At 54.2% G+C, this 19,912-nt stretch overlaps 1 protein-coding gene across 3 annotated transcripts in view; it reads right to left on the bottom strand.

Annotated features, from left to right (window-relative positions):
* Window positions 1-1,179: 1,179 nt before the first annotated feature.
* The window catches only part of BLTP2 (bridge-like lipid transfer protein family member 2), a 59,439-nt gene continuing 40,706 nt past the window's right edge, over window positions 1,180-19,912 (bottom strand). For 2 of the 3 annotated variants that reach the window (XM_081314201.1, XM_081314203.1), the window contains 18 exons: window positions 19,535-19,634; window positions 19,236-19,438; window positions 18,189-18,483; window positions 17,294-17,451; window positions 15,710-15,913; window positions 14,303-14,402; window positions 13,936-14,118; window positions 12,974-13,095; window positions 11,286-11,441; window positions 11,076-11,197; window positions 10,344-10,524; window positions 10,171-10,257; window positions 4,570-4,680; window positions 4,344-4,479; window positions 3,641-3,765; window positions 2,299-2,400; window positions 1,952-2,086; window positions 1,180-1,522 (listed from right to left, as the gene is read on the bottom strand). In XM_081314201.1, the coding sequence (XP_081170327.1) occupies window positions 1,340-1,522; window positions 1,952-2,086; window positions 2,299-2,400; window positions 3,641-3,765; window positions 4,344-4,479; window positions 4,570-4,680; window positions 10,171-10,257; window positions 10,344-10,524; window positions 11,076-11,197; window positions 11,286-11,441; window positions 12,974-13,095; window positions 13,936-14,118; window positions 14,303-14,402; window positions 15,710-15,913; window positions 17,294-17,451; window positions 18,189-18,483; window positions 19,236-19,438; window positions 19,535-19,634 (2,703 nt within the window). In that variant the 3' untranslated portion in view covers window positions 1,180-1,339. The remainder of the gene's footprint in view (window positions 1,523-1,951; window positions 2,087-2,298; window positions 2,401-3,640; window positions 3,766-4,343; window positions 4,480-4,569; window positions 4,681-10,170; window positions 10,258-10,343; window positions 10,525-11,075; window positions 11,198-11,285; window positions 11,442-12,973; window positions 13,096-13,935; window positions 14,119-14,302; window positions 14,403-15,709; window positions 15,914-17,293; window positions 17,452-18,188; window positions 18,484-19,235; window positions 19,439-19,534; window positions 19,635-19,912) is intronic. The other variant, XM_081314202.1, reaches the window with a different exon arrangement.

The raw sequence follows: 19,912 nt of genomic DNA, 5'->3' as shown, positions 1-19,912 counted from the left end.
TAAGACACCGGCCCCCGCCCCGCCCCTCGATGGCAAGCGGGCGCCCGCGGGCGCAGACTTGGCCGCTTCTGTTCTTTCGGAGCGCCCTCCGGTCGCTTGGACTACAAGGGCTTTGGCCGGGGCTGATGGGACCTGCAGTCCCACATCCGGATGGCTTGGCTGGAGAGTTGCAAAGGCACCTCGGGTAGGAAAGTTACAAGCCTCATCCAGGCAGCATCCGGTGGCCTTCGTGCAGAGAGAGAAGCTGCCGAGGTAGCTCAGGGCTGGAATGAGGGTCCCGGGTGCCCTCTGGGCTGGGGGGTTTCCTTGCAGACGTTGCAAGACCCAGCTAGGGAACATCACCAGCGTTACAAGGTTGAAAGAGAGAGGGAGAAAGAAGAAAGAGGAGGGGAGAAAGGAACCCCCCAAACCCGGGGGGGGGCGGAGGAGCGGGCCCTCCCTTAAGCGAACCCACTTGAGCCTTTGGGGTCCCCCGCAAGGTTCTCCCAGCAGGCCGAGCGAAGGAGACGGAGGCACAAAGCCCCTTCCTGGCCGGGGTCCCCCTTCACCCCCGAGGGGGCCGCCAAGTGGGCGGTGGGGCTTCCTTTGCTTTTATGCATGCAGTCCTCAATTTACCACCACGAGCCCAAAATTTATGTCCTTAAGTGAAACATTTGTTGAGTTTTGCCCCGTTGTATGACCTTCCTTGCCAGTTGTTAAGTGAATCACTGCAGCTGTTAAATTAGCAATATGGCCGCTAAGTGAATCTGACTTGATTTTGCTTGTCAGAACCTCACAAAAAGGGATCACGTGACACACACGCACCGCCCCGGACACTGCGACCGTCATAACTAGGAACCAGTTGCCAAGCGTCCAAATTTTGACCAGGTAACCCTGGGGAGGCTTCAATGGTCGTAAGTGTGAGAAAGGGTCACAGGTCACTTTTTTCAGTGACCTTGTAACTTTGAACGGTCAGTAAACGAACAGTCGTAAGTCCCAGACCGCCTGTACTGGAGGCGCCTATTTTTGGGACACCCCGCAGCAGTCGTGAATGAGTGTGTTTGTGTGTGTGTGGGGGGGGGGTCTGGCTGAAGAGCCGAGAAGCCCCCCCCCAGGACCCCCCACGGCTGCAGGAGGAGGGCGAGAGCGAGTCCCGGGGGGGGAGGGGGAGGACGGCAATCACCACAAGAGACGGCTGGCTCCAAATGATAAACTCTGTTATTTAAACTCTCCCCCCTTCCCCTCCCCCCCCCAGAGCGAGGAGGCCGGGGGCAGCCGGGCCTTCCAAAGGCGTCTGGGTCCCTCCGTCTCAGTCCAGCGGCCGGAGGGAGGCCGGGCTCCGCGGGCGGTCCCAGCGGCCTCACTTGCGCCGGCTGAAGAGCGACTTCTTGCCCGGGTTCTTCTCGCCCACGCTCAGCCCGATTAGCAGCCGGGCCTTCTCGTCCTCCTCCTGCTGCTGGACCGGCCCCTCCAGCTTGCTCTCCGGCCTGGACCGCGACTCCGAGCCGGCCGCCGGCTTCAGACGCAGCTTCTCTTTGATGACCTGGTGGGGAGGGAGGGAGGAAAGAAGGAAGGAGAAGGAGGGAGGGAGGGAGGGAAGGAAGGAAGGAGACACAGGGAGGGGAGGGAGGAGAAGGAGAAGAAAAAGAGGGGGAGGAAAGAAGGAAGGAGGGAGGGGAAGAAGGGAGAGAGGAAGGGAGGAATGGAGCTGAGCCCCAGGGGTCTGGCTTTCACCCACTTTCTCCCCACCCCAGGTGATGCATCTCCCATAATCCCCAGCCCAGCAAGAGGTTTCGGGGACCAGAGCTGGCATCCAGACTACCATCCCTGCGAAGCTTGCCAGCTGCCGGGGGGGGGCAGTGCCAGAGGGCGTTCCTCCTGTCCCAGACGCAAGTCCATGCCCGGCCTGGAGGATGGGCTTTGTGGGGCCCCCCCAGCGCCCCCTGCTCCGAGCCCCCTCCCTCCCCCTTACCTGGGCCACCAGGGCCTTGCGGCTGTCCCGCTTCACCGCCATCGCAAAGTCCAGCCACGTCCAGGTGTTGTTGTGGTACTCGAGACACGGCAGCACCAGGTTGAGTTCCCCCCAGTCCACGCTGTTCTTCTCTCCCTGTGGCCACGGGGGGGGGGGATTCAGAAACCAGAAGCCCCCCTCTTCCCTAGCAGCCCCCACCCCAACCACAGTCGTTTCCCAACGAAAGCAGTCCTGTGGAACTCACTGCCACAAGAAGGGGTGAGGGAGGAGGATCCCGATGGCCCAACACCCCACCGGGGCCCTTGGACATGCAGACCCCCCCACCCCGACTGCTCCCCCCCACGAACCTTGTAGCTGACGCAGAGGGGCACCTGGGGGATCTTGATGTAGATGAAGGAGTTGTTCATGGCCGCCCGCTCCTTCATCTTGTCAATGTCGTCCACCGGGTACTGGGGGGGGGGAGGTGGGGACGGCGGCCATTACAGCCAGCCCGGCAGCCCTGCCAGGCCCCCCTCACCCCACACGACGTTTCCTCAGGGGGACCTGGCAAGGCTGACGCTGGACAGAGACCCCAAGCCAGGCCGTGACCACAGACCATGATATAGGCAGTCCTCAACTTACAACGGTTCATTTAGCGACCGTTCCAAGTTACAACGGCACTGAAAAATAGTGACTTAGGGCTGTTTTTCACACTTATGACCGTTGCAGCGTCCTCATGATCATGTGATCAAAATTCAGCCACTTGTCCACTAACTCACATTTGTGACAGTCGCAGCATCCCGGGGGAGGGAGATGTCACGTGATCCCCTTTTGCGACCTTCTGACAAGCAAAGTCAATGTGGAGGCCGGATTCACTTAACAACCGTGTTGCTAACTTGGCAACTGCAGTGATTCACTTAACAACGGTGGCAAGGAAGGTCGTAAAAGGGGGCAAAATTCATTTAACGACTGTCTCTCTTAGCCACAGAAATTCTGGGCTCATCTGTGGTTGTAAGTTGAAGAGTACTCTTATAGTAGTGCAGGGGTAGGCAACCTGGGCTCTTTTATGACTGGTGGACTTCAACTCCCAGAATTCCTGAGCCAGCCATGCTGAGGGGAAATGGAGAGGTTTCCAAGCTGAGCCATGCTGGCTCAGGAATTCTGGGAGTTGAAGTCCACCAGTCATAAAAGAGCCCAGGTTGCCTAACCCTGTAGTAAGTTTTAGAACGAATGGATGGACGGATGGACGGACGGACGGGGCAGCCTCCTCAGGTCCGAGCGAAGGGCAGCCTTGTCCGAGAAATCAGCCCTTGCCAGGCTCAGCCCAGTTCCTTCTCTCCCCCTCTGGACATCTCCATGGGAAGGTCACCTTGCATGGTGGCCCTCCCAACACCCCTGCGAGGCAGGATGGGCTGGAGAGCGACTGCCCAAAGCCGCCCAGGAGGATCCATGGCTGAGGAGGGGCCGCCTCAGCTTCCCCCTTTCCCCCCCCCCCAGTGGCCTCCACGTGCCTCTCCCTCTGGGGCACTTTCAGAGGGGCTCCAGGAAAAGGCGAGGACAGCGATGGACTCTAAGGAAGCAAGACCCTGCCCCCCCCTCACCCCCCTCTGAACACAAAGTCCTCCGGGATGCTTTGCTTGGCCAGGAAGCAAGTCTCAGGACAGAAGCAGTTCTGTATGACCCCCCTCCCATCTTGGTCAGGGCGCCTACCTCGGGTGTTTTGCGGAAGGAGCGCCTGACCCCCGATGTCCGGTTTAGCCCTTGACCCATGCCTTTCCCGGAGCCCAGCGAGTCTTCGGAGACCATCAGCTGTCGTGGCTTGACCACCGGCATCCCTGCATCCAGGAGAAAAACTCTCAAGACGGGGCAACCCGAACTTGCGGGTAGCCTCACTTTGCAAAGAACAAGGACGTGCGTTCCATTTCCCAGCTACTACAATTGTCGGCCAAGCCAGGACAAAAACAGCCAGAGAAATGATTGAAGCCTGAGAAACGGGTCCCTTGTCAGTTGATAGGAGGGCTGATTTACCACCTTGGGAGCCGAGGGAGCAACAGCAGAAGGAAACAATGACTAACGACTTAATAGATGATCACCCACACTCTTCCTAATTAAAATCCACACACAACAAGGCACGGTTAATGTAGAACAGCCCAGTGCACGCATTCTGGAGAGGGAGAGAAGTTCCCTGAGGATGGGGGCTTCGGCACGAGTCTGAACGCTCGGAAGGCTAAATTCCTGGCCCTGGTGACCGACCCAGATTGGATCCTGCAACCTTATCCTGGGACACGCAGAGTTGCTTCCGTTCACGTCAAAAAATTCAGCCCCTGGAGCCCTCCCCTCCCCAGGAGGGAGCTAGGAAGCGTTCAGAGAGGCGCAGGCAGCCTCCTTCGGGGGGGGTGCCCATCACGCTCACCCGTGGTGACCAGCTTGGACTTGTCCTCTTCGTCGCCCACCTCCTCTTCCTCCACGTTGCGTCCAGGGAAGAAGAACCCCATCATGCGGTGGAAGAACTGATGTGTCAGCTGGATGGTCAGCGGCACCACGTTGACCTGCCGGGGGGGGGGGAATGGAGATTAGGCTCCCCACATGCAAAAGGGGCACGGGGGGGCAGATCGGCCCTTGTGCCCAGCCCTGCTCACCTCAAAGTGTTCTTTGATGGAAATGCCGCCCACCGGCGGCCGGACCTTGCTGAAAATCCGCAAGGCCAGCTGGCGCCCTGACTGGCAGGCACTCTGGGGACGGAGAACCACCTGCAATGCGGGGGGAGGGAACATACCAGGTGTCAAAATCCCCCTCAGCACGGGGGAAGTGTGTCAAGAGGGGGTCTAGGACAACTCTTGCAGGGCAAAACCGCCCCCTTTGGCAGGGGTCCCTCCTCTGACCTGGCTGTTCGGCCCCCGGATGTTTCGTTTACCAAACTAGGTAACCGCTTCATTGGGGTTTGGGGGGGTGAAGCATCTTGTTCATTTATGTAGATCCTGAGTGGTGGGTCAGTCTTGTGAGTGGTTGAATCACGAGACCGATTGGATCACAAGGCTGACTGACACTTCCTTCCAATAAGGAGAAGCATCCTTCAAATCACGCGAAGTATTACTGCCACTTGATAAAGCCCCTAGTAAGGCCACACTTGGAATGCTGCAGCCAGTTGTGGTCACCGTATCACAAAAAAGATGTTGAGAGTTTGGAAAAAGTTCAGAGAAGAGCAGCTAAGATGATCCAAGACCTGGAGACTCAAACATATGAAAAAAGGCTGCGGGATGTGGGTTTGGCTAGCCTAAAGAAAAGAAGAAACAGGGGCGACATGATACTACCGTTCCAGTATTTGGGGGGGGGGCTGCCACAAGGCAGAGAGCGTCACTGTCAGAATCCATTTATATCACATTTCATAAATGTATAGGTAGAACAATGTGCTTATTCTGGGGATTCTGTCATCTCTCCAAAGGGGGGGGAGAGGATAGACTTTAGGCATCTTCAAACAACAGGGAACATTTGAACTGGGGGAGGGAGGGGGAGTGACAGATCTGAATTGCATCTTCATTTACAACAAAAAAAGCAATAACCATAAAACCAAGGAGAGTTCCCTTTCCCATGGAAGGGCCTGACATCTGACCAAATGGATGAGGGGAGGGGCTGAAATGGGAATGCTTTATATAGGATTGAAATGTAACTTTGTTAGATTCCGTCTTGTATTGCCACAATCGATTCCATCCTAGTAAACATTTTCCTTTTGGACTAAACTTGCATCCAAGAGTTCTTATTTCCTAAGATGTGGATTGAGGTGGGTCCTGACAGTAGACGGAATCTGCTTTAAGAGTCAACCTGGAAGGGAAAACCTTACCGGGGGGACTTTGCAACAAATACAATGTCTGGCGACGAAGCAAGAGAGGAGGGAAGCCCCATGGAGGGGGAGTCTTCCCCCCAAATGGAATCCCAGAGACGATGGGAAGCTGAAGCGGCATATTTCCCCGGGGAAGAAGCGGTGGAGCAGTACGACCGAAAACCCCGATGGTCGATGGGCGTTGGAAGGAAAAGTGAGTGGGAAAAGGCTTCGGGAGAAACGACCCTGAGGCGTAGTAACCACCAACCGGAATGGAGGCAAGAGATGGAGAGTTCCCTGCACGCCAGCGAGGAGGAGCGGATCCTGGAAAAGGCCATTGATCTGATGAAAGCAACCCTGAGCTCACTGAGGGAGGAGAGAGCTGAAAATCGCAACCGAGGCAGCGCCTGGGGACGCAACTGGAAAGGTAACGGAGGGGATCCAACACCTGAAATCCCGGGGCCGTCCAATGGAACAGGAATTGCTGCCTCAGCAGTACCCCCCCCCCCAGAACCACAGATGGGGACCAGGATGAGGAGCGATACCGGCCCCGGCGCAGACAACGCTCCAGCCAAAGACTCCCGCCCCTGGAAGTCAAATTCAAGGGGGAGCCATCACGACTGGGATTTTTCCTAACCCAAGTCCTCAGCTACATGGAAGAGTACGGACGGGACATCCCCAGTGACAAAGCACGCATCCGAATTGTGCAATCTGCCCTGGACGGGACAGCTGCAGACTGGGTGGTGAACTTGCATGACTCCAACGCCCCAGAACTCAACGACTTTGACCGATTCATGTCATCTTTGAGGCGGCGGTTCGAGGATCCTTTGGCTGACCGTAAGGCCCGGGAGAGAATCAAAACGGTGAGGCAGGGCAGTCGAGCAGTGGCTGATTATACCCAAGAATTCCGAGCCATTGCCAGCAAGCTGAACTGGCCAGAAGACATCCTCCTTAGCCACTTCAAAGACGGTCTGAACTACGACCTGTATGACGCTTGCCTGCCTCGAGGAGACCCACCCCACCTCGACGACTGGTACATCCTGGCGGAGGAAGTGGAAATAGACCTACTAAAGACACACCGCAGAGGAAAACCATGGGGCCGCCTGCCACCCGAGCAAACATGCGAGGGGGAAAACCCACCAGCCACAGCCAAAAAATCAACAGGTTGCTTCAACTGCGGGAGAGAGGGCCACCGTGCTGCAGAATGTCGTTCAAAAGCCCCCCCCCCACGAAAACCAGAGGCATTCTCGTTGAGGTGGGCATTACTAACATGGTGCCAATTTTTAGAAGGAAATAAAATACCTTTCCAGGTCTGGACTGACCACAAAAATTTGGAAGCACTAAAAACGCCCAGGAAGCTCACTCCTAAGGAAGCCCGCTGGTCCCAACATTTTCACCGATTCAATTTCACTCTCAAACACTTACCAGGGGGAAAGAACTTCCTGGCAGATGCATTATCCCGCATGCCCCAATATAACAGCACAAGAGTTACTGACTTTAAACCACTTGTACTGGAACAACAACTGGCAGCACCAGTCACCACCAGGGCACAAGAAAAAATGAAGCCGAAGGTAGATAGCCAAACTGGAATAGAATTCAGGAAATCTTTGGAAAGTGATGAATGGTTCCAGAAAAATAAACATGTGTGCACAATTAAAGATGGACTGCCATGGGTGGGGGAGAAGCTATATATACCTGCCACACAGAGAATCAATTTCATGCAACTGTGCCATGATACAAAGTCAGCAGGACACTTTGGCTTTGTAAAAACCTTACACTTAACTAAAAGGCAATTTTGGTGGCCATCTATGAAAAAGGACATAGAAAGCTATGTGGGTAGCTGTCAAATTTGCGCGATGGCCAAAAGACTGCAAGGGAAACCGCCAGGTCTGTTACAACCGGTGGCAAACCCCTCAGCCCCATGGAAAGAAATAGCCATGGATTTTATCGTAGAACTGCCAGAAAGTAATGGAAACACCGTAGTCTGGACTGTCACAGATCTGTTCTCTAAGCAAGTACATTTCATACCTTGCCAAAAAATCCCGACCGCAAAAGCATTAGCAAAACTTTTTGTACAGCATATTTACAGATTGCACGGGGTACCACAACGCATCATATCTGACAGAGGGGTGCAATTTACGTCGGCATTTTGGAAAGAGTTTTTATCCCTCTTAGGAACCACCCAAGGACTGTCATCTAGTCACCATCCTCAGACAGACGGAGCTTCTGAAAGACTTAATAATATACTTGAACAATATCTGAGATGCTTTATTAATTTTCAGCAGTCCGACTGGGCGGACCTACTGCCTTTTGCAGAAGTAGCATATAATAATGCAGTCCACTCAAGCACAGGTTACACTCCTTTTCAAGTAGCTACAGGCCAGAGTTTCAACCCAATACCAGAACTAACCCCAAAAGAACCGGTTATCCCTGATCGGAAGGAATGGATTGCTCAATTACAAAATACCTGGCCAATCGTTAGGAAAGCGTTGGAAGATGCCAGAAAAGCATACAAGACACAGGCAGACAAAAAAAGAAACGATCCCACACCATTTAGGGTAGGAGAGATGGTATATTTATCCACAAAATACCTGAAATCACTCCAACCCTGTAAAAAACTAGGACCAAAATATATTGGACCCTTTCCAATTAAAAGAATCATAAACCCAGTAACAGTTGAATTAGAACTACCCAAAAATCTTAGATGAATACACCCAAACCTTCACTGCAGTTTAATAAAGAGAGAACAACAATCACCACTACGAGAAAAAATCCCACCACCACCACCCCCCATCATGGTGGAAGGAGAACAACATTTTGAAGTGAAAGAAATCTTAGATTCCAGAAAACACCATGGAACGATACAATATTTAGTGGCATGGAAACACCTCCCCTCCTCAGAAAATGAGTGGGTTAACAAACTCCATGTTAAAGCACCTAAGTTGCTTAAGAGGTTTCATACAGAATATCCGAACAAACCAGGCTAACATTTATATGTTTTCTTTCCCCACAGATGGACTCATCTTTTTTCTGAAAGGAGAGCCGAATGTCAGAATCCATTTATATCACATTTCATAAATGTATAGGTAGAACAATGTGCTTATTCTGGGGATTCTGCCATCTCTCCAAAGGGGGGGGGAGAGGATAGACTTTAGGCATCTTCAAACAACAGGGAACATTTGAACTGGGGGAGGGAGGGGGAGTGACAGATCTGGATTGCTTCTTCATTTACAACAAAAAAAGGAAGCAATAACCATAAAACCAAGGAGAGTTCCCTTTCCCATGGAAGGGCCTGACATCTGACCAAATGGATGAGGGGAGGGGCTGAAATGGGAATGGTTTATATAGGATTGAAATGTAACTTTGTTAGATTCCGTCTTGTATTGCCACAATCGATTCCATCCTAGTAAACATTTTCCTTTTGGACTAAACTTGCATCCAAGAGTTCTTATTTCCTAAGATGTGGATTGAGGTGGGTCCTGACAGTCACATTAACCTCCAAAGCACCAGAGGGCAGGACGAGAAACAATGGATGGAAACTGACCAAAGAGAGAAGCAGCCTGGAATTAAGGAGAAACTTCCTGACAGTGAGGACAATCAACCAGTGGAACAGCTGGCCACCAGAAGCGGTGGGTGTTTCATCACTGGAGGTTTTTAAGAAGAGGTTGGACGGTCCCTTGTCTGAGATGGTATAGGTTCTCCTGCTCGAGCAGGGGGCTGGACTAGAAGACCTCCATGGTCCCTTCCAGCTCTATTTTTTTTTAAAATTCCATTTATATCCTGCCCTTCTCCGAAGACTCAGGGCGGCTTACAAGCTTAGCATTTATTCCTATTTCTATTATTTCTGTACCAAACAACCGACGACAGAACTGAGAGAATCTCGTCACCAGCTGACCTCCGCACCTCACAGGAAGCAGTCAGAAGCCGCAAGAGCAGAATCAGCCTTGTGACTCAACCAGTCCGGAGACCGACTGACCACCCACGAACAAGAGGCTTCACCCCAAAAACCCCACTGAAGAGGTTACCTGATTTGCTCACAAACCAGCCAGCTTGGAGAAGGAAGCCCTGCCTGCCAAGAGCCAAAACTACGAATAGTCTCAACAACCTCCAAGACTTGCACCAATATCCAAGAAATGGAGAAACAGAATCAAGAAAGAAAGGGGGGCAGGGTGGGTGGGGGGTGGGTGGGGGTGGAACAAAATAAAATGTGAACGACAAAAAAACTAAAATAACTTTTTCATTATTTTGAATAATTAAATCGAACGGTTGAATCGTCTCGTGGTGAGTCTGCAGCGGGGAGACGCCCCATTCCGGTCTGGGGTCCTCTCGCAGCTCTGCGGGAGAGATCCCTCGGCTCTCATCCCCCCCCCAGGGGCCAAGCTGGGATGGGGTGGGGGGGTGGGGAAGAGGGCTGGCCACCCACCTTGTAGATGGCGTTGGGCAGGAGATTGTTCATGGTCACCCAGCCCAGCTCCAGCAGATGCTCGGCTGTGTCGTCCGACTTGTTTATCTGCAAGACGCCGGAGCGGTCAGCAGCGGCTGCAGGCAGGCCAGGCCTGGCTCGGCCCCGCTGCCTGGACCCCTGACCAGCCCCACCTTGCTGTAGAGGAAGCGCTGCAGCTCCACCTCGGCGATGCCCAGCTGCCCGTCCTCTTCCGTCAGGCGCCAGCGAGCCTGCGCGAAGTAGAACTCGGTCCGTCGGGCCACGCTGACGTCCTCCAGCTGCTTGCGCAGCTCCATTTTGTTGGCCCTCTGCAGCTGGAACTCCTTAAAGCACCTGGCCAAAGGGACAGAGGCAGTCTCGGACTTAGAAGCGTTCGTTTAGCGACCGTTCGAAGCTGCCAGGGCACTGAAAGAAGTTACTTTTTCACACTTTATGGCCGTCGCAGAATCACGTGATCAAAGTTCAGAGGCTTGGCGACTGGTTCCTATTTACGACGGCCATAGCACCTCTGGGGTCACGTGACCCGCCTTCGCGACCTTCTGACGAGCGAAGTCCAGGGGGGAAGCTGTCTTGACTTCAGAACCGTGTTACCGGTTGAACTACTGCAGTGATTCCCTTAACAACCGCGGAAAGTCATGGAACGGGGCCAAACTCACTTCGCAAATGTTTCGCTCGGCAACATCACTTTTGCGCTCAATTATAGTCGTAACCCAGGGACCACCTGCGCATCCCAGCTCACTCCAACACAGGGCCGTCTCTCCCTGGAGAACAGACGCCGCCCCCCACCCCTTGGGCAGGCGGGTGGGTGGGCTTCCTCTAGCTCCCCCCAGGGGGCTAGGCAGCCCCCCCTCCTTTGGCCAGAGTGCCCCCCCGCCCCCCCACACCTGATCAGGATGTTCAGGTCCTCGCTCTCCTGCTGCAGGGTGGCCTTCTCCTGGCTCAGCTGCTGCTGCAGCTTCTGATTGTGGTCAAGCAGTGCCTCGTTGCGCCCGTCGTCCTGCAGGGACTGGGGAGAGAGGAGGTGGTCAGGCAGAGGCCCCGGGCCTCAGAGGGAGCGCCCTCCCCCCCCACAGGCCGGCCCCAGACGCGCCCACCTTCATGACCGAGTACATCTGCCTCTCCAGCAGCCGGATCTGGGCCACGTGCTGCCGGACGGCCTCCTGCAGGTGGAGGATGCTGCTGCGCTGCTCCTCGGGGTGGCTGGAGATCTCCAGCTGGAAACGGACCCGCTGCTTCTTCTCGCTGTGCTCCTGCGCGGGGCCAGGGAGCGGGAGGAGGGAGGAAAAGACAGGATTGGGGGCCAGGGAGAGCCAAGACACACACACACATCCTTGGTCAGTTTTTAAGCTGCTCAGAGGCCGGATTGGGTCATTGGGAATTGTGGAGGGTAGAAAAGACCCCGCCCCTCCGGGACTGACAAAGAGAGGGGGAGACGCTGCTCACACACGACCCCTGGCAACCCAAAAGGCAGCTGGAGAATCCAGATCAAACTCCCGGTTAATTCCGTCTCCGGAAATCTTACTCTTTATTGAATACACTGCATGGTAACGTCAAAGCAAAACTCACTCTGAGGTTCCAACCCCAATCCATAAACAATAATTTTCCTAGCCACACCCCCCCGCCCCCCAATCTAACATAGTCTCTATAAACAAATTCGCTTTTTTACGGGAACCGTCTGCTTCAAATCCACACCTGTTATCGTGTCCTTGAAAAGGTTTCAGGCTTTCATGGTCCAGCTGAATCATAGAAGTTTCGTTTCTCCCTCTAACCCACTTGAAAGGAACAAACCGCCCCCCCCCCCTTAATCTAAAGGCAAATTGAAATGCAGAGGCACGTAACTGCCAAACTTTTATCCCTGACCGAAGCAACCAGAACAGCCCTGACAAGGGGTCACCCAGGTTTTCTTTATCGCTGATACTACCAGAATCTCACCTGTCTTCTCTTGGGAAACGGCAGATTGAGACCCCAGGCTCTGACCTCAAGCGTTTCCTCCCCCAAACGGGGTCTAAGCCGGAATGTCTTTTAACCCCGGTCCCTATCGGAATGGGGAGAACTCACCGCAGCCGACTCGCCGCTAACAACTCGCTGTGGGACAATTCAACTGAATTATTTCCTATTTTAATTTTTGCCATCCGCATTTCATTCTTTCCCTCCTTTTTCATCCTTTCTTTAATGATTCTATTCCACCATTTCTTCGATGTTAGTGTAACTCGTCCCACGGCAGGTTGGCCCACAGTGTGTTGACTGCGGTGAGGGGTCTAGGAGAATTTATCTAGGCACGGCCAACTTCTCGTAGGACAACTCACTGTGGGACAAGAGTCACACTAATATCCAAAAAATGGTGGAATAGAATCGTTAAAGAAAGGATGAAAAAGAAGCCACAGAATGAAATGGGAATAACAAAAATATTTTTTAAAATTTACTTTAAATAATTAAATTGAATTGTTGAATTGTCCCGTGGCAAGTCAACCATGGGCAAGGGTGGGCAACCTTGGCTCTTTTAAGACATGGACTTTAGTTCCCAGAATTCCTGATCCAGCCATGCTGAGCCTGAATGCTGGCTCAGGAATCCTGGGAGTTGAAATCCGCAAGTCATCAAGGGGGGCATAGTTCCCCCATGCTGGCCCAGGAATTCTGGGAGTTGAAGTCCACGAGTCATCCACGAACCATCCCAGGCAAGCACTGGAGGAAAACGGCCGCTCACAAGTGCAAAACTTCTCAAGAGGCACCTGAACTTCCCAACACGGCCGCCCCCTCGGCCCCCCAGCCCCCCCCCAGGCACCTTCCGCTTGGGCTCCACGTGCAGCAGGAGGTTGTTGACGATGTCAAGGATCATGGCGTACTGAGCTGGGTTGGTGGAAATCTCCAGGTCGTGGTGGATCAGCGTGAAGGTGTCCACGGCCCCTGCAATGGACACGAGAACCACAGAGCTGGAAGGGACCTCGGAGGTCCTCTAGTCCAGCCCCCGGCTGGAGCAGGAGACCCTGAACCATTTCAGACAGATTGCTCTCCAGTCTCTTCTTGACAGAGGGAAACCTGGCTGAGGAATTCTGGGAGTTGAAGTCCAGAAGTCCTAAAAGGGCCAAGTTGGAAGACCCCTGTCTTAAAGCATCCTGGCTGAGGAATTCTGGGAGTTGAAGTCCAGAAGTCCTAAAAGGGCCAAGTTGGAAGGACCCTGTCTTAAAGCATCCTGGCTGAGGAATTCTGGGAGTTGAAGTCCACAAGTCCTAAAAGGGCTGAGTTTGAAGACCCCTGGATTAATTGGGGTGTGTGTGAAAGCCCTAATAAGCAGGCATATACATAGACTGAAGGCTACTGCTAAGCTTGTAAGCCGCCCTGAGTCTTCGGAGAAGGGCGGGATATAAATGGAATTTAAAAAAAATTGTTCTCATTGTCAGGAAATTTTCAGGTTGGATCTGTCTTTAATGCTCTGCCACTCGTTGCTTCCTGTCTTGCCTTCTGGTGCTTTGGAGAAGAGGTTGTTCCCCCCTTCTTTGGGGCAGCCCCTCAAATACTGGAACATTGCTCTGCCCCTCCCCCTTAATCCTTCTCTTCATCAGACTGGACAAACCCAATTCCAGCCTCCCATCTTCCCCTGACCATCTTCCTTCAACTTCTCTGCACTCTTTCCAGAGTCTCCGCATCTTTCTTACGTTACGCTGACCAAAGCTGGGTGGGGAAAGGGGTGGGGAGGTGACATGGCCCGAGAGCCCTCCCCCACCCAAGACCCTCCCCACTGCCCACCTTCCTGCTTCTTGAGGAGGTCATCCTTTTCGGCGTTCGCGGGCAGCTCCGGCGGTTTGATCTGGGTGGCCAAGTCTGGGTTGACGTCGTGGCTGTAGCTGATGTAGTACATGCGGCAGCTGCACCGCGAAATGATGCGCTGGACCTGCTGCGTGGGTTGCACCTCGTGCGGATGGTTCCAATCTGGGGGGGCAGGGGGGGGAAGGAGGAGAGGAGCTGGGCCCCGGGGCCAGGTAGCCAGGACGCTCCCTACCTGAGTATCTTTGAGGACAGGATCCCAGGCCCGCTGGCATCATGGCTGGCCCGCCATCTCCCACAGCAGAGCATCCCTCGGGGCACCCCCCCCTCCCTCAGGCTGACCGCTGACCTGTGGTGGTGCTGACCATGCCGCCCACGGCTTGCCCGCTCTCCATCAGCTCCTGCACGGAGTCCAGGCTGCGCTGGGGGTGCTCCTCAATGTTCTTGACCTGGAGGGGGGGGGAAGCAAAAGATGGCATCTGGTCAGCAAGGACTGGGGGGGGATAAAGCTAGGCTGAGCCTGGGAGGGGGAGTGCAGGATAGAGCTCACTCTCTGTGGGCCAAGAGTTCCCAATTCAGAATAACAAAGAGTTGGAAGGGACCTTGGAGGTCCTCTAGTCCAGCCCCCTGCGCAAGCAGGAGGCCCCACATCTCTTTAGACAAGTGGCTGTCCAGTCTCCCCTTAGAAAGCTCCAGTGTTGGAGCACCCACACCTTCCACTGTTTAATTATGTCTAGGTCACTTCTTGACCAGTTTCCATCTGCTGTTTCTCGTCTTGCCTTCGGGGGGTGCTGTAATATAGGCTGACCCCCTCTTCTTTGGGGCAGCCCCTCAAATATTGAAAGACTATCAAGTCACCCCTTCTCTTCCCTAGACTGGCCATACAAATTCCAGCAACCATTCCTTATGTGTTTTAGCCTCCAGTCATCCCCTGATCCTCTTTGTTGCTCTTCTCTGCACTCTTCCCGGAGTCTCAACACCTTTTTTACATCGTGGTGACCAAAACTGGATGCAGCGTTCCAAGTGTGGCCTTGCAAAGCGATACTCTTGATTCTCTCCCTCTGTTGATGCAGCCCAGCACCGTGTTGGCTTTTTTGGCAGCTGCAGCACACTGCTGGCTCCTCTTTTAGGGATGGTCCACTGGGACTCCGAGATCCCTCTCGCAGTGGCTGCTGTTGAGCCAGGAACCACAAAAAGTGGTTCAGAAAAAGCCTTATAAGGTGGTACCGAGAAGCTCAAGCCAGAGGGCTAGGGTGGATGCTCAAGCATTAATGTCTTGCTTGATAAGAGATGAAGAAGCAGCTATTGCATACGTTAAACTTGTGTATTGCCTTAAGAGATAGGGTTAAGGCTGGGAGGAGGAAGATTGTACCTCAAGGCCGTCTGAAATTAAAGAGGATAAGAACTTGGCGGAAGGGAAACTGATTCTTTAAATTAATTGGAGAACATGATTAACGACAGAATTAGAAAGGTGGAGAATTGTGTTTTACTATATTGTGCAAGGGGGCGGAGATTTCAGATTCCAGCTTCCTTCCAGCAAGCATTTGCCAAGGACTTTGAAGGTAAACAAGGCCTCAGAGTCACCTGAGAAGCCGACGTGTCGGAAACGTGACAATTAACTTGAGATGCTCAAGCCTCCCCCCTCCCCCGCCAGCCACAGCCCAGCCTGGCTTATCCAGGGACAGAGCCTGGTCCGTCCCCTCCCCCCGAGGGGCAGAGCCACTGGGCCGGCAAACGGGACCGCCGCCTGCCCTACCTCCAGCCACAGCTGGACGTCCTCGTGGGAGGGGCTGCTCTCGGTGGTGGCGAAATACTGCATGCCGTCCAGCAAGCAAGTCCATGAGGTCTTCTGCTTGAGGGTGTCCCCGTACCAGGCCGGGTGGTGCTGGCCCTGGAGCAGCTGGGCCTTGGCGGCCGAGACGATCACGCAGCCCTCCGTCTCGGCCCCACGCAGGACCATCTGGGGGGGGCAGGCAGGGAGGGAGAAGCTATCGCCCGGTGCCGGCTGGGGGGAGGAGGTGGGGCAGCCCCCCCACCCCATGGGACAGTTCAGCCCAGCATGGCACCGGGGTGGGGCTTACAGCTAGTCCTCCGCTTACAACGGTTCATTCAGTGACCGTTCAAAGTTACGACACCACTGAGGACCATTTTTCACAGCTGTGATCTTTGCAGCATCCCCCCCCCCAGTCAGGTGATCAAAATTGGGACGCTGGGCAGCCGGTTCGTATTTATGACCCGTTGCTGTGTCCCCTGGGGGGAGGGTGTCACCTGATCCCCTTTTGCGACCTTCTGGCAAGCAGAGTCCGCGGGGAAGATGGATTCGCTTAACGACCGTGTGACTGACTTAACAACTGCAGCGATTCCCTTCACAATTGTGGCAAAAAAGGTCATAAAATGAGGAAAAAGTCACTTAAGAAATGTCTCGCTTAACAGAAATTTTGGCCTTGAATAGTAGTTGTAAGTCAAGGATTGCCTGTATTTTATTTTTTATTTTTATTGGGTTTTCCCCCCCCCCATACTATGTTTTTATTGTTTTGTAAGCCACCTAAATTCTCTGCGAGAATATAGGTGGAGATATATATATATATACGTACACACACACATACACGTATACATGCACACACACACACACACACACGCATTTCTATGTATGCATGTATGCATATGTATACATATATACATGTTCATGTATTCTAAATAAATAAACAGCTGGTGGAGCCCCACATCACCCGGGGAGGGGTGAGCCCAGTGAAGGGGGGGGGGGGCAGGCAATGCTACAGGTCAGCTGGGGGTGGCAGCTATGTGGGTGGGGGGGCAGTCAGAAATACAGGCCGGTTGCCAAGTGCCCAAATTCTGCCGGTGGGATTGCAGGAGCCTTGCAAGGGCTTCAAAAGACTGGTTTTAAGTCCGTTTTTTTCGACAGCCTCATTGCAACTTTCAACAGCCATTAAATAAACTTGATGCACATTGGCAGCATCCTGGGGTCACGTGCCACGTTTTTTATGTTTTGGCCAGTTTCTGGTGTTTTGGGGGCAAAAAACACCCACTGTATAAAATGGATGGACTCTGTGCGACCCCAGTGTTTGCTTAATGATTGTGTGGTTCGTTTAACGACCACCACAAAAGGGATCATAAAACGGGGCACGGCCAAATGGTGGCCCGCTCACCAAAGGCAACCTTTGGGCTCCACTGCAGTCGCAGGAGTGTCCCATCCTGGCCGCTTGAAGACGGCTGGACTTCAACTCCCAGCATTCCCCAGCCCAGCCCTGTCTTAAAGGGGCCACGGCTGGACAGCCCCCCTCCCCCAGCCCGGCCGGGGCCTGGAGCGAAGAGCAAGGACCTGGCAGTTGACCAGCTCAACCAGGCAGTTGTGGTTGAAGACGTCGGCGGTCTGGCAGGCTGCGATCCCGCACAGCTGCTCGCTGACTCCTGATTCCTCCTCGGTGAAAACCACAAACTTGTCCGTCTCTTCAATTAGCTTCTGCAACATGGAGGCGCCTGCAGGAAAAGAGGAGGGGGGGAGGAGGAGGGGTATGGCACGGCCGGCCCCACGGCCAGGGAAATGGGGGGGCAGGGGGCAGCAGCTGACCCTCCAAAAGATTGAACATACACAGACCCGGAAGCTAGAAATGAGCTATCCCCGTTAAAGTCCGGCTCCCAGGTAATTTCCTGGAAGGGCTCCCCCAACCCCCCCAACCCCAGTTCTAGCTGCCCCCCTTTCCTAACCCTTCCCTTTGGGTAAAGGTCTCTTCTAGGCAGCTTCATGCTCTGAGGGGTCCTTGGTGCCCTCTGAGCTGGGTGGTTTTCTTGCAGACGTTTCATGACCCAGCTAGGGAACGTCATCAGTGCTAGAAGGGAGGAGGAGGAGGAGGAGGAGGAGGAGGAGGAGGAGGAAGGACTGTGGGGGTCCTTGGTACTCTCTGAGCTGGGTGGTTTTCTTGCAGACGTTTCATGACCCAACTAGGGAACGTCACTGATGATGTGAAACGTCCGCAAGGAAACCCACCCAGCTCAGAAGGCACCAAAGACCCGACATGCCCACCCTGAGCCCCAAATATTCTCTTCCACATGCCCATCCATTCCAGGGAAGGACAGTTCCTCTGGCCAGGTTGCGCTACGTGCCGGCCCTCTCTCTCTCTCTGATCCCACACAATGGCCCCCGAAGGCAGCAGCCCCACGGCAAGGGGCCTCTTCCACCCCCACCCCCACAAGTGGGAGGGCCGGGGCGGCTTCACCTCCGGAGGGGCTTCGCTCTGTCCGCCCGCTGCTTGCCGGCACGATGACCCTCAGCGGGGGCTGGGGGCTGGAGGGGGACCCCCGCCTGGGCTTCTTGGCGGGCAACTGGGGCCCGATCTTCAGCCCCTTCAGGGCCTCGGTGGACAGGTTGCGTTTCAACACAGCGGCCTTCTTGTAGCCGTCGTAGAGGCCGAAGGCGATGTCCCGGTTGGTGGTGGTCCAGGACGCCCGCAGGTCCACCAGGTGCAGCTGGTGGGTGTGAAGCACATCATCCCCGTCCCGCAGCAGAAGCTCCTGCCAAAGGAAGAGGGAGGCTGAGTCCACCCCTTGCTACAAAATTTGAGTCTGGAGCCAACCTTTAGAGCAGGGGTCTCCAACCGTGGCCCCTCGAAGACCTGTGGACTTCGACTCCCAGAATCCCTCAGCCAGCACAACTGGCTGGGGAATTCTGGGAGTCGAAGTCCACAGGTTTTAAAGCGGCCAAGGTTATTCATACCTCCTGTTTACCATCTACCAATTCCAGAATGCAAGCCCCCAACAGTGTCCCCAAAACATGTACAGGTAGTCCTCTACTTACAAACAGTTCATTTAGTGACCATTTGAAATTACGACGGCACTGGAAAAAGTGACTTACGGCCCGTTTTCCACACTTATGACCAGTGCAGCATCCACAGGGTCATGTGGTCAAAATCCGGACGCTTGGCAACTATTTATGATGCTTAACAAGGGTGGCAAGAAAGGTCGCACTTAATAAGTGTCTCCCTTAGCAATGGAAATTTTGGGCTCAATTGTGGTCATAAGTCGAGGACTATGCGTATTCCCAAATTTGGTCCCTGTTTATTCTGCCAGAGGCCCGTGCGGTGGCAATGCCCGGACGTGGCTAGTTCAATGTCACGTGAAGTGCAGGTGTAAACCGTGGCTTACGTGACCCCAATCGTTCCGGTTCACACAACCTGGCTGCTTCTTCCTTCCTGCCCGGTGTGTCTTGTGTGTCTGTGTGTTGTGTGTGTGTCTCGCGGGAAGGGGGCAGGGAGGCAAAAGGCTACCTCCTCGGCCGTGCGGAGGCTGTGGCGCTGGTAGGCGAGGGAGGAGAGGCTGAGCAGATGGGTCTTCTTGACCAGCGAGTCCAGGCGGTGGTCCACGTCTTCCTCGCTGGGGGAGGCCATCAGGTGGACGTTCACCAGGCTGAGGTCACTCACCATCTGCACGATGCTCCACTCCGAGATGAGGCGACGCATCACCGTGCCGGCTGCGGGGTGGGGTGGGGGTAGAGAGCTGGGTCAGGGTCCAGCAGGAGCCAGGTCTGCCCCCCCCCCCCGTCCTCCGCCCAGCCCCCTTCACTCACCCTGAGGAATTAGCCGCTGCGTGCCACGGGCGAAGACGTGGCCCTGGCCACACTCCAGCTGGATGCCACGCTGCTGGGCGAAGGAGGCCCAGTAATGGATCTGGGAAATGGGGAGAAGAGGGGTAGATCAGCCTCCCCCCCCCCGAAGAAAAGGCAAATCCGTCACATACGGGGCACAATCCTGCAAGACTTCATTGGGCTTTGCGCTTTGGCACTTTTAAGAATCACCCGGAGGGAACTGGGTGGCTGTAAAGATTCTCTAAATAAATTTTCCAAACGAATGAATATTTCTAAACAAACACTATTTCCTAAACAAACAAACAATTTTTTCTAAACAAACACGCTCTCCAAACAAATCGATACGTTTTTCTAAACGTT

This window comes from Vipera berus (assembly GCF_964194415.1).
Source record: "Vipera berus genome assembly, chromosome: 1".
NCBI lineage: Eukaryota > Metazoa > Chordata > Lepidosauria > Squamata > Viperidae > Vipera > Vipera berus.
Note: the sequence above shows the minus strand (reverse complement) of the source record. Positions and strands in the feature narration are given on the sequence as shown.